A 12,913-nucleotide genomic window follows, 5' to 3' on the forward strand; every position below is an offset into this window, starting at 1 on the left:
GAATGCTACTCTCAGTCTCATCCATTTTCACATGGTCATGTTCCTGTCACTAAGAAAGGCAAAACAAAACAGGAGCTGAGTCTAACTGTGCAAATTGTTGGGGCAACACCCAGGGTGTCTCCCCCACTTCCAGGATCCACCTGCTGCAGGGTGGAAGGAAGAATGAAAGGGCGCCCGAGCTCCTGCCCCAGAAGCCATGTGCTGGGCTATCTGCAGTGTCCTGCTAGCAGTGCATGATTCTGTTTGCTAAGCTCCACCAACGCGTGTAGGTAGGTGTGCACTAAACCCACAAGGACGGCTCCGGCAGAGGTTACGCTGATCTCAGAGGTTATTGTTCTGGCTATCTTCCTTACGCGCATCTCTGCTTTTTGCCATGGTTATGTTTTCCCGGATTTCATTGTGGTGGTGTCTCACCCTTAAGGAAAGAAAGGAACGTTCAAGCTGTAAGGGAAAACCCACACAATGCAAATGCACACTGTTCTTAGGCTGTGCAAGCCTTCCATTTCCTGGCATGTGCTACCGCCTCTCTTACACAGGGTCTGCTCTGAGCCCCCCTCGTCACCACTTTCTCCCTCCTGCTTTGGAGCTGGCCCTGCTCAGAGCTCTTTCTGCAGGGACTCAGCAGGCTGCCTCTAAGGAATGGTTACTGAGAGAGGCTCACAAAGAGAAGACCCTATTTTAGCAGGATCATTACAAACTTGGGGCCCAGCTCTGCAACACTGTCTTTGCGACTGCAGAAACAGAGTTTCTGCTCTTCCCTAGGACTCTCACTCTTCACACAGGGCTTGTAGCGGATCACAAGACTGGGGGGGGGGGGGGGGGGGGGGGGGCGACACTGAAGACCAGCACTTTATCCTGGAGCAGTGAAGTGGCAGAAAGGGAAGAAATATGCTTTGCTACAGATCCAGAGGCATGAGTTTGTGCCTCACTTCAGCGGGCTGCCACCCCCTGACTCAGCCCTGAGAGGGCTACGGGTCCAGAACTATTTACATTGGCAGGGATTTGCTTGCGAGCTGTGGATCTGGTCTCATCATACTACACTGTGGCTACTGCATGGAAGTGAGAAGGTTGCCAGATCTGCTTTGTCATCGTGCCAGAGTCAGTCAGTATACTTTTATATCAATACTTACTTTTCTCTGTTGAAAACAATGAAATCCCTTTGGAGTATCTCTAGGTGCTTTTGAAGATGGCAGGCCTTCCACATTGGAATAGAAAATATAAAAAGATGGGAAAAGAAATGGAATAAATTCACAGTTGACACAAAAAGATATTGCAAGGGCAACTTCAAGGAGATGATAGAGATATCACCAGATATAGAATATCTTTAGCACTGCAGTTGGGAGAATGGTATTAGAACTCTCCCTCTTCTCATTTAAAACTGGGGTATATACATGCCACAATTTATAAGTCTTGTTTCCACAGGGATTTCGATATTGCAGAAAACCTCAAAACTCTGCAAATACATAATACAGTTCACCACAGTGAAGCCTTCCAGGCCTCAGGATGTACCCCTAGATGTGTTTGCACAATGTACAAGACAATACAGTGCAAACCAACGGAGGCCACAGCAGCAGCAGCTCAAGAATTATTTCATGCTCTCACTTGTAGAAGGCCAACATGAAAGAAACAATTCAAGTACGGGTTGCTCTGTTAACTGTGCAGTGAGCTGTACTCCTAAACAGACTCATAGTGTGTACAAGGGGATCTTGTCTCAACATTGCAATTTCCCCAGCCTGTTACCATTGGGAAGGGAAACAACCACAAGATCAATCACAACAAGCAGAAACACACATGGCAGTTGAGGCAGGATCTGGAGAACACAAATTCCTAGAGTCTACATTATGGGAAGAAATTTAAGTTGGCAAAGTGCTAAATAATCAGCTGAATTTCCCCAAGGTTATTAGATTTCTCCATAGTCCCCCAAACTGCAACTGAGTCTTCAGTCTTACAGCTCAGTCTTACATCTTGTCTGTATTGGCTAAAGAGACAAAAGAGAATGTTGTGTAACACAGAACTGGGAAGTAGAGATGAAGGCTACAGTTATTACTCCTCAATCAGAGCGTGCCATGCGCCCTGCAGAACATACCACTGGACACTGTCTTCCCCATGGTGCTTACAGCACAGAATATGACACTGCGCGACAAGTGAGAACTACAGACAGCAGGGAGGGAATGGGAGCTTTGGAAAGAGACGCATGCAGTTTCTTAGCTGCATCTCTGCATTTCTGCAAAAATGTTCTAGCCCCTACTTGGGCTTCCTCCTTGTCCAATGGGGAAAACGAGGGGAGTCTGTGTTAATGCTGAATGATGCTTTTGGAGTTTAGGACACAGTACTGTGGACACACCTAATATTAGCTGTCAGATCGCAGAGCCCTGTGAAGAGCCTGTCTCATTTCCTGAGCTCAGGGAACTCTGAGGCCAGGGGGAAGCAAGCAGGAGGCCGGGATCAGCGTCACATGTGTTCGCCTCAGGCACAAGCCCATCAGCAGCCACGGTTACATCGTGTGCACACAGGGGGGAAAAACAGCCCAGGGGCAAATAAAAAAATTATGAGGCCTAACTCCAGCTGGAAAGAATGGCTGCGATCACACTGGCACTGGGTTTCTTTGCCTGAGAGAGAACACTCTGCAGCCCCAAGAGCTGCTGTGAGTACACCCAACGCTTGGAGCAACGCATGTCACCTCTGAAACCTTCATTTGAGGCTTCGCTGAAGGGCAATCTCAAAGAAGCACAGGTCCTGCATGGTTCACCTGCCACTGCACACACTTCACCAAGCGGTGAGTCACAGCTCACACCCTCACAGATGCCAGCCTTGTAGACTGCTGCCTAAGGAGTGTAACTCCTTGGGCATGTATGTAACATGTACATGTTACATGTATGTAACATGTATGTTACATGGGCTGTAAATGTAACAGTCCCCCGTTACATTTAATTCCATCTATGGATTCTTATCATTCGTTGCTTTCTTACACGGCTCATCTCCTTTGAGTCACTGTTTTCACAAACACCCATGGCAGTAAATAGGACATGTGAGATGTTGCACCTTGCTAAATTCTGTTATTGGTTAAAAAGAATGTTGAAAGAATCTTTACTATCTGTCCTGCATGCAAAAATAAGCAAGAAAATAGGCAAGCTCTTCTTTGTGCTGATGTGTGGGAGTCAATCACCAGCCGTGATTTAAGGCTGCTTTCGAGTTTGTGAGAACTGGCAGACAAAACGCGCTTTACAAACCTCAGGGAATCCTCCCATCTGACAGGAATGAGACCTGGGAAAATATTTACAAAGATTCTGCATTCCCCTCACCTCTACAGTGCTACAAAACTGGCCTTTTAGAGCTGAAAGTTAAGTTTAGGGATATGCACTCTGGAGGAGGAGGAGGTGAAAGGGAGCAGGGCTGGAGCAAAGAAAGAGGTTTTTCCATTGTGTAAGGAAAGGCAAAAGAGACATGAGGGACAACAGGAAGGCTCTGGCGCCAAGAGGAAGACAGTGTGCTAGGGTATGGAGTGGATGAATATAAGGGCCGAACCACCATCCAGCGGCAAACCCTGAGAGGCCGATCAATCTCTGATGCAGGGTGATTTGACCAACAAGCGTCCTTTGAAAATAAAGACATTTCCAATCTATTTTCTCCTTTTCCTTTTTGAATAATTATTCACAATTTGTATTGGCTTCATAAAACCCAACCCATTCTTTGAGGCCTACCCACCGCACAGAGCTGGAACTCGGGCTTTTGACAACATTCTGGTCACTTGCCCTCTGGAGCAGCAAAGGACAGGTTGGTTTTATGGGTGTTTGCACCCACTGGTAACGAATAAAAAAGATTCAGTTTTGTATTTGAAAGAGCTATTACTGAGGTTGTGATAAAATATTTAAGATGTTCAGAAATGCAGCTGACCTTTAAACACTTTTTTAAAGAAATTCTCTCACCTGTGAAGAATTGCTTTTGCTGGAATCTTTCTCCTTTTTAGCCAGGCGCTTTTTTTTCTTATGAAGAGGTTTGGATTCTAGGATCATTTCTTCAAGTTCAAAGGCTGGGTCACAGTTCAGTCTGCCTTTCTAGAGGAGAGAGAAAGGGTGCCTTAACTGATCAATCCCTGTCTTGAAGAGGCTCTCACAAATTGGACAGTGTCTGGGAAATGAATTTTGTAAAAATATAAGCTAATTACAACCACACACATAGCCAGAGCACCTGTTGCTTACACATGTTGTTAGTTTTATCACTTTCTCAGCCAGGGGGACCTTGTCAAGGTGTGCTTGCATCATTTTAAAAATTACCTGCTCTTTTTGGGGGTTACTGCTTATACTCAACGCACTGGCTGCTTCAAAGTGAAAGCTAGAACAACATTTCTTGACTGGTGGGCTGTGGGCCTCTGGTGGGCTACAAAACATTAGGAGGTAGTAGAGTAACCTGCAAAACTGTTTTAAAGCAATACACATGTACACTGACCACAAAGAAAACAACCAACAGAGAGGAAAATCCATACAATTAACAAACGTTCATAGTTGAGCTAACCTTTTGTTTGGCTGTAAGTGAAAAGCCATTGGTGTAAGGCTGCATGGGATGGTCCTTGGATTTTTTTTTTCCAAAAAGGTTATGTTGCTTCTTTGCTGGTTCCATCCAATTACAAAAGGATCAGAAACACTGATCTACTGTGTTTGTTCTTTCCCTATGACTTTCTGCATTGTATCTATGCATGGGCTTGTTAGGAAGACTCAGAACAGAGATTAAACAGTATAGAATGGGTAGTGATCTCGAGGCTGCTAATGAGCCTGTGTCTGTTCATTGTTCTTTTTTTTTTTTTTTTTTCATTTGGAGAGATAGTCCTAAACGTGGCTCGTAAGAAAGGTGGTTCAGTGAGTCCTAAACGTGGCTCGTAAGAAAGGTGGTTCAGTGCAGGACTGCTCACAAGCACTGTGATTACATATCTCATTTATCATGGCAGAGATGGTCACGAGTATGTAAGATCAATTCTGTATCCAGAAATTCTGAGAATATTACAGAGTACATCAAAGTCTGGGGCACCCATACCTGTGGTTATCCCTTATTAGTCTTTACTACAGCACAGAGGAAGCTGAAAATTCTGCCCAGGCTTCTCTTTTTCCTGCAATTTATGGCATCTGATGCTTTTGTGAAAAATGTGGAAGAAGCTCCCATTCACATTTGGTGCAAAGCACAAAGGAAGGCTGCAATGTGTAAAAAGATACTATGACCCACTAAGGATTTTTTAAATAAAATTGCCTTACTGTGGGAATGAATCCTGGCATTATCCTTTTCTGAAGAACAGCATCCCAGTTTACATCTGACAGATATGGAAAGTCCTGGATATCTTTCAGCTGAGAAAAACGCTTCTCAGGATTTCGCTCAAGCAACTGCAATAAGAGTTAACTGAAAGAGGTTAGAAAATGACACCCTGAAAGACAAAATGATATTAGGTATATACAAACATGTCAGCAACAAAGTTCCACCAGATAAAAGCTGAGACATAGAAATAACAACCAGATTTTTGAATATATATCTGTCAGCAGTTGCTTTGTAAAATGCACCAATTTTGCCTTTGATAGCTAGGTACTGTTCCCTACTGTCCTTATTCAGCAGGTACCCAGGGAACACTTTAAATACGATGGTACTATTATGTAGCTACAAAGGCAAGGGAGAAAATTCTCAAGGACAGCTTTGTGTATCATTTGTTATTGGGGCTAAGTCTGAGGCTTGTGTAGGTTTTTCAGTTTCCAGAATTTGGGCGAGACTGTAAGTTTGGCTATGCACCACACATGTGAGAAAAGTAAACGGAGGAAGAAGTAGGGCCATGACTTCTCCTGCTCTGACGTATCAGCAGTTGGTGGGGACCGTTGCCATATGTCTCTAATGTAGGCTGGTAGCAAACAACTCCCTGTTTTCAGAGCAGGAAGGGGAAGGGGAGACATCTCAGAGACACCTCTCTGATCACAGTACCTCTTGGTTCGGTGCAAAGTCTGTGTCACACCTTTTTGCCAAAGATGAAATGCTCTAGCCCTTCCTTATGTTGCTGTCCTAACTCTTCCCAATCTTCCTTCATTATCTGTCAGTCCAGTTTCCACCCTGAGTGCTCTTCACTGGCTCATGTAAGACAGTCCTGCCCTTACCCTCCCTGACAATTTAGGGGAGAGTTGAAGCAGTATTGCTATAGACCCAAGAGAGCACTGGCCTGTAGCAACGGGAAAAGTTCTCCTTACCCGGGGGAAATACCCCGCACTATCCCACCAGTTTGCATTCAGGAAAGTGGCCTTACCTGTCAGCGCGCTTGTGTTTGGGATTCTCTTCTGCTGCCAGAGCAGTTTAGCTAGCACTGGCCCAAAGCTCAGAGCAGAGACCTCAGCACAGTCCTGCTTAGCACACAGTCCAGTGTCTGGCGCACACGCTGCAGTGTAAGAGCCAAGGTAATCTCACGGCTAATGGCTTCTGCCACCGGGATGCTTACTTGGCCACAGCCAGAGAAGACTTTCCCTTTAGTGAGTTCTTCCTTATTAGTAAGTTAAGCACAGTGCTAAGAAGGATGACATCAGCCAGCCCAGAGTGTGAGTGATCATCCAAGTGCTCCGTTTTAACAAGTCCTTTTCTTTTTCCAAGGGGAATGTGCAGTCTGTTTAATTTGTCCTGTGTAATTCCTCACTTATCCAGTTTAAATAACATCCTAGCAGGAATATTTTTATCGTCTTTGATATCTGGAGCAACTTCACCCTCCATACCTTTGTATTACCAAGGGACATATATGTTCTTGGCTCTTCCTTTTTTAAAGTATTGTACTTATCCTGTCTCCAGTAAAACCAAGAGATTAGCAGCAGCAACTAAATGACTTTTTATCAGTGGTGAAATGTAAGTTACCTCTGCAGAGGGAAATGGGCTGTTAAAAGCTGGTGAACAAAGTGATACACTACCAGTAAATGCTGTGAACAAACAAAACAAACTAACTAACTAACAAGCCACTCCAATTATTCTGAAAGCTATTAAAATGCTACTTGTCTACCAAAGACAATGGTGGAGCCTCCATAGAACACAGCTCCAGGAAATAAAGTATAGTTAACAATCCTACATTAATACAAGGCATTTTGAAAGGATATGTCTTTTCTATTGCTCTAGCTAAGATTCCCTTCGCCAAGGTGCCGAGGTGGCTCACAATCTTTAAATCTATTTATTCTCATTTTTATGAATAGCTTGTATTCACATTTTAAGAACAGGAGATGAGGCACAGTGATATTAAACAATTTGCCCAAGTTTAGAAAAGGCATTTGTTACAGAATGCGGAACTAAACTCATGCCTTTGAACTCCCAATTTAATACTGTATCAGTAAACCATTCTGGTTTTCTAACTCCAGTAACGGAATATTTATATCCATAACTCCAGTGTGAAATAATGAAAACCATACTGCTTATTTTCAGTAGTTTTTATTAATACTGCAGGAATAACTCATGTGGAAGGAAATGATTGAGTTTTGTTGCTAAAGTTCTAGGATTCAACATTGCACACACTCCTGATAGCATGCTCTCCAAAAATATAGCAGGAGAAACAGACAATCCTCATCTTCCTGAATACAGTCAATAAGGTGACCGCTTCAACCCCCTGTTTAGTGTTAGTGCTTGTAGCTAGGGTGTGAATAGCAGCAGTACACACCGAGAAGCAGAAACTGCGCCATCAGGGTGTGTGAGATGGAGTGATTGAGTGATAGCATCACTCATAATTTGTTTTTTCTCCTGACTGAACTCTGTGTTTTGAGACCTAACATGAGTGATGTGGGTCTGCTATGAATGATCACTTGCTTTGAACCTAAATAAATAGGAAAATTGACAGGAGATATCTGAACCAGGACAAAACCCTAGTTTGCCTCATATATAATACATATGGCTGTTAAACCAGATGCAAAGGGGCACTTGGAAATTTAAATAATTGTGACATTGCATTATTAATTCACAAGGCAGCCTGTATTGCTTGCAGCATGTTGTGGTTCACGAAAAAGCTTTCAACAAACATAAAAATAAATAACAACAGAGAGGGCATCTGTGGTAAAAATCCCTCTGTTACTGCTAGGCTTAATGAGACTCCAGTTCCACTTCTTTTTAAGTAAATGGGGATATTCTTCAATTTTCTTCTTGGAAAATATGCTGTGTTACTGTCTCAACAAAGAATTGATGCTACATTTTCATTAGAAAGTTTGAGAGTATTTCATTAGTATGGATAAAATAACATTTATATATATTAATTGGAAGAAAAATATATGAAAGAAATATTAAGTACAGTTTTAATACTTATAGTTCTTTCAAAATTTGAAAGCTATTTACATATTTTCCAAAATTTGCAAAATCGGGTGCTGGGTTCAATATTCCAACGTTGTTGCCATTGTGTGCATACAGTGTCTGACATTCTCAAGTAATTTTTTTTTCCATTGAAGATATGACTTCACTATGAATTTTGGTTTTAGTATTAAAATGATTCCAGTAATGATTTTGAAGCAATTTTGATAACAACAGCTTTTTAAAAAAATTAATTACAATGATGCAAAATGTTCTTGGCAACAAAAGATTTCTACAGTATCAGTATTTTTTGAAAATCATTTAATTATAGGGAAGAACAGTTTTTCTTTTCTCAGATCAAAATTTATATGTAATTTTTTTTCCCTCAAATTCTTTTAGATATATGTCAATATTCAGTTCCAAGCTGTGTCATTTCAGAGAGACAAAGTTATAGGAGAAGCTCTGGAAATGAACACTGCCTATGTCCTTAGGAGAGATGCATTAGCAGCAGCCTCGTTTGCCAACGCAAACTTCACCGCTATTAGTCCAATAAGCAGTACCATTAGTTGATTATATTAGTCCAGCTACAACATAAAAAGCTGGATATTTATCATACAGTACCATCTGAAGGTTGCTAACATTAGATCTGGACACAGCTTGCAAAGAATCCCCATAACTTACTACAAAGGCCATAAAGCATAATGGAAAGACTCAACTGGTTTCAGCAGGCTCCCAGATATAATATATCCACGTTCCTAAGCTATCCCGTTCCACAGCTGCCCTCACCTTTTTGATTAGTGACACCATTTCTCTGGACCAAGCAGCAGGGTACATTACTGTAGCTGTCCTGAACACATGAGCAATTTCATTCGTTGAAGTGTTGGAGCGAATATGGTACGGCCTCTGTGAAAAATACAACATGGAAAGCATTTTAATGTATCTGTTATTTTTTGAAACACCTTGGGAAATCTTTTTAGGGCAAGACATCTCCAGACAAAGTCTCTTTGTACATTTCTCAAACCCCCCACTGCTGCTCTAGATTGAATCATCAGAAGTCTGTCACTGTGGAATCTTAAATCAGTTGAAATAAACAGAATACTACAAAACAAAATAATTAAACAACGTCAGCAAGAACAGTAATAACCAGACATTTAAACAGCATGACATATAGGAGGCAAAACACAGATTATAGTTATCAACCAGTTTGTGTTTTCTTGGCCTAGCCACTATTCGTATCTTAAAGGGATATCAAAAAGGATTTTATATATAGTGCAGTGGTCGGAACATTCTCAATATTTCCTGCAAAAAGTGTTGGTGTTTTCAGTTCTTTACTCATGTTGGAGATATCACAAGTATAAAGGAGCAGGATTTCTCCCTTTTTTCCTTTGGAAAGGTGACCACTACAGGAAAAATCAAATTATATGAAAAATAATGTCCCAAGAAAGGTGACTGAACAAAATTCCCCAAGTACAACATCAGGCTGCAGAATGACCCTTCGCTTCTGTCCAGCGATCCGGTTTCATGGTGAACAGAAATCTGAGCTGTGTCTGAAGACTATTTGGTTACATATTCCAGGTGAAAGGGAGTCAGGCCACCCCTAGCGTAAGTTCATTTATGGTAATATATCTGAAATTATGAGGCTAGACAAGGAAAGTACATCAATTTGTTACCATGTAGGTAAACAGTCACCTTCGCTTTTAAATTTTAAATACAGCAATATCACTGCTTTACTTAAGAAGAGTATTTGCAATGGATAGAGTGTTTCCATTTTGAAAGATTTTTGATTCCCAGATTTTTACAGTATTTCTGGGGTTTTATACATTTACAAAATAATAGTTACAAATCATGGTATGAAATCAGATGCATTGTGTTTAATGTGTACAGATGCTAGATGGAACTCAAGGTTTCCTTTCATTTCCCCCATAAAGTGACCACCACTAATGCTATCATCCTATCATGGCCACGCCATGATGTTTGAATGCATAATAGCATTCTACTCTTACATTTGGAAATAACACCATCAAGTCAAAGTCAATGCGATGAACAGTCCTGCAGTTCGTTTAACTCTCAGAATAGAAAATTCAAATATTGTATTAATATTTTTGTGACGGACATATGGCTTCGCTCACCCAACACTTAAGACAGCCACGTCCTCTTAACATGTCCTAACTTTATCACTCATAATTTGAGATACTGTTCACTGTTCTTTTAAACATATTTAGCAAAATGATCTTTTTAAGGTATTCTGTGAGGACTGATTATAGAGTCCCTTACAAATATGCTTTGCATACTCTTCTCGAAACAAGAATTTTTCTAGCCTCACAAGTTGTTTAACAATCTTAGAAGAACGTAATTTATATAATTTTTTTGCCTTTTGTCTTTTATGAAACGCTTCCAAAACACCTAATCACCTATCCGCAAGGCCCCCAACTTTAACTGAGTTAGAAGCAGAACATAACATGACAGGGCATGAATTGTGCTGTTTTAATAATTCACACATTGTGGTTTGCTTTTGCTCAACCTGCTCGATCTTTCTGCAACTGTAATATGATTTTTTTGCAAGTTTTCTTTTTTCTTGCAGGATGGGAACTCAGAGTAAATTACATTACCGTCCAGACTCCAGGAATTCTCATTCATTATTTAGATGGCTCAGTTTCCATTGCCCAGCTTGTGTCAACTGACAGGCCCTTGGACACAGTGAGGAATTGTCCTGATGAGTTACTCTGTATTGCAGTGGTTTCTTTTGGAGCTCTTGGATGGGATCATAAGGACTCTGATGAAGATTTGGTTTCTACTGCCTATGTTGTAATAAACCTTAAAATCTTGAATTTGGCTCAGGGAAATATCTCTGTTTTAAAGTGTTAATATTTCAAATACAGTGTTTAAAGCGAGGGGGAGAGAGGTAGACAGGAAATGACAACTGCTGCATGGTACATACCCGGGTTCTAAGCAGCTCGTAGGCAGTGATTCCTAACGACCACCAGTCAACAGCAAAGGAATAGCCGATAGGTTTTGTGGAGTTAAACATTTCAGGTGCTGTAAAATACAGAAAAAGAAGTAGTTTGCCTTTCTGCAATCTCAGGTGGAAATTAGCAACACAGAATGCTTGATCCAGTGATACAGAAAGCATCCCTAATTATTCTGGCAAAGACACAAATTAGCATGTTACCCATTATCACATCTTTGATCATTTCTTTTTCTTCCTCAAAACAATGGCATATGGCTGGTAGATTGGTCTTTTACCAAAATGCCACTGAGGTGGACAAGAATTGGAACTCATGGTTTCCTTGCAGCAATTAATTTTTTGATCATTTTCAAGTTCCTTAACTGTTGTCTCAGTCTTGTAATGCAGAATAATCCAATAATGAGGTACCTCAGAATAGTGGTGGAAGGCTAAATGTTAATGCACATAAAACACGCTGATGTTAGAAGAGAACAAGTGCTGTGCAATGTATTATTGCTACTCCCCGCAGCTGAACAGGAACACACGTTGATGTCATGTCCTGCTCTATGCTAAATGCTATATTTCAGTGTGGAGACAGCATCTGATACAGTTCACAGCATGCCAGTTTAACCCAAATATTTGCCTACACTGGAAAAAAACATACTTTGATATCTAGACCCTGCTGATTAAATAAATGTACAATCAGTATGGTATGAAGCATCCTCTATTGTGTTAAAAGCCAAACAAGCATTTTAGCTCCTCTGCACTTTGCTTTCCCCACCTCTGAAATGGAACTGTCAATAATTTCTAACCCTAATGGACTGCTGCAGGCTTAATTAATGTGCATAAACAATGGGATGGCCTTGAGTAACAGGTGTGCTATCACCATTATAAATTAAATGTTTAATGTCCTATCAATACAATCCAATTCATTTGGATTACAGAATGGTTTATATAACTACTATACAACCACTAAGAGATTCACTGGACCCCATTAATTTTTGTGTTGTATAAAGAACTAAGAACTCCATCTGTTCTGCTGCAGAATTCTTTCTACATTGCTACACTTCCATTCCTGGGGTATCTGAGAGCCTCACAATCCCTAACATGTATTTCTTTTCAATATTTCTTTCTCCTCAAGTAAGAAAAAAATATTACCTTTTGCTAACACAGGACTCACCCATTATCTCATAGTAAATGGGCTTCAGAATAACACCCTAATTCACTAAATCTGGACCTAAAATTGGCCTGAATATCTTCTCACTTTCCTCAGAAAGCCTCTCTGCTCTTCAACCAGAGCTCAATAGATTTTCTTCTTTAAAAGCTGTTCCCTTCCCACTCGTATCTCTTCACTCATAATTAAAGTCTTTCAATCTGGCAAAATCTAAACACAGCTTCACACAATGAATGAAAGTAGCTCTTCAGAAACATCAGTATGCAGCATAAACATGGACATGGTGCCAACTACAATCTTAGCAGAAAAAGCAAATTTTAATTGAGCCAAGCCTGAAAATCACAGCTTTTTAGGAGGAAGTTACTAGGCTAACAGGAAGTGAGTAGAGGCATAGACTGAAATGCTCTTTCTCCTTCTTCGCCAATAAATTTCCCTTTCGAGATTAAGGAAGAAAATTACTGTAGGATTTTTGTGTGAGATGGAAAGCAGGAATTGCTCTACAAACAAAACAAAACAAGGAGCAATGCTTT

General features: G+C 40.9%; 1 protein-coding gene across 1 annotated transcript in view; it reads right to left on the reverse strand.

Annotated features, from left to right (window-relative positions):
• Positions 1–277: 277 nt before the first annotated feature.
• The window catches only part of STK32A (serine/threonine kinase 32A), a 42,372-nt gene continuing 29,736 nt past the window's right edge, over positions 278–12,913 (reverse strand). Inside the window, exons 7-12 of the mRNA XM_009678588.2 lie at positions 11,204–11,301; positions 9,052–9,168; positions 5,244–5,369; positions 3,927–4,055; positions 1,131–1,195; positions 278–415 (exon numbers count right to left, since the gene is read on the reverse strand). Coding sequence (XP_009676883.2) covers positions 322–415; positions 1,131–1,195; positions 3,927–4,055; positions 5,244–5,369; positions 9,052–9,168; positions 11,204–11,301 — 629 coding nt within the window. The 3' untranslated portion in view covers positions 278–321. The remainder of the gene's footprint in view (positions 416–1,130; positions 1,196–3,926; positions 4,056–5,243; positions 5,370–9,051; positions 9,169–11,203; positions 11,302–12,913) is intronic.

The sequence above is a fragment of the Struthio camelus genome, chromosome 13 (genome assembly GCF_040807025.1).
Source record: "Struthio camelus isolate bStrCam1 chromosome 13, bStrCam1.hap1, whole genome shotgun sequence".
Lineage (NCBI taxonomy): Eukaryota > Metazoa > Chordata > Aves > Struthioniformes > Struthionidae > Struthio > Struthio camelus.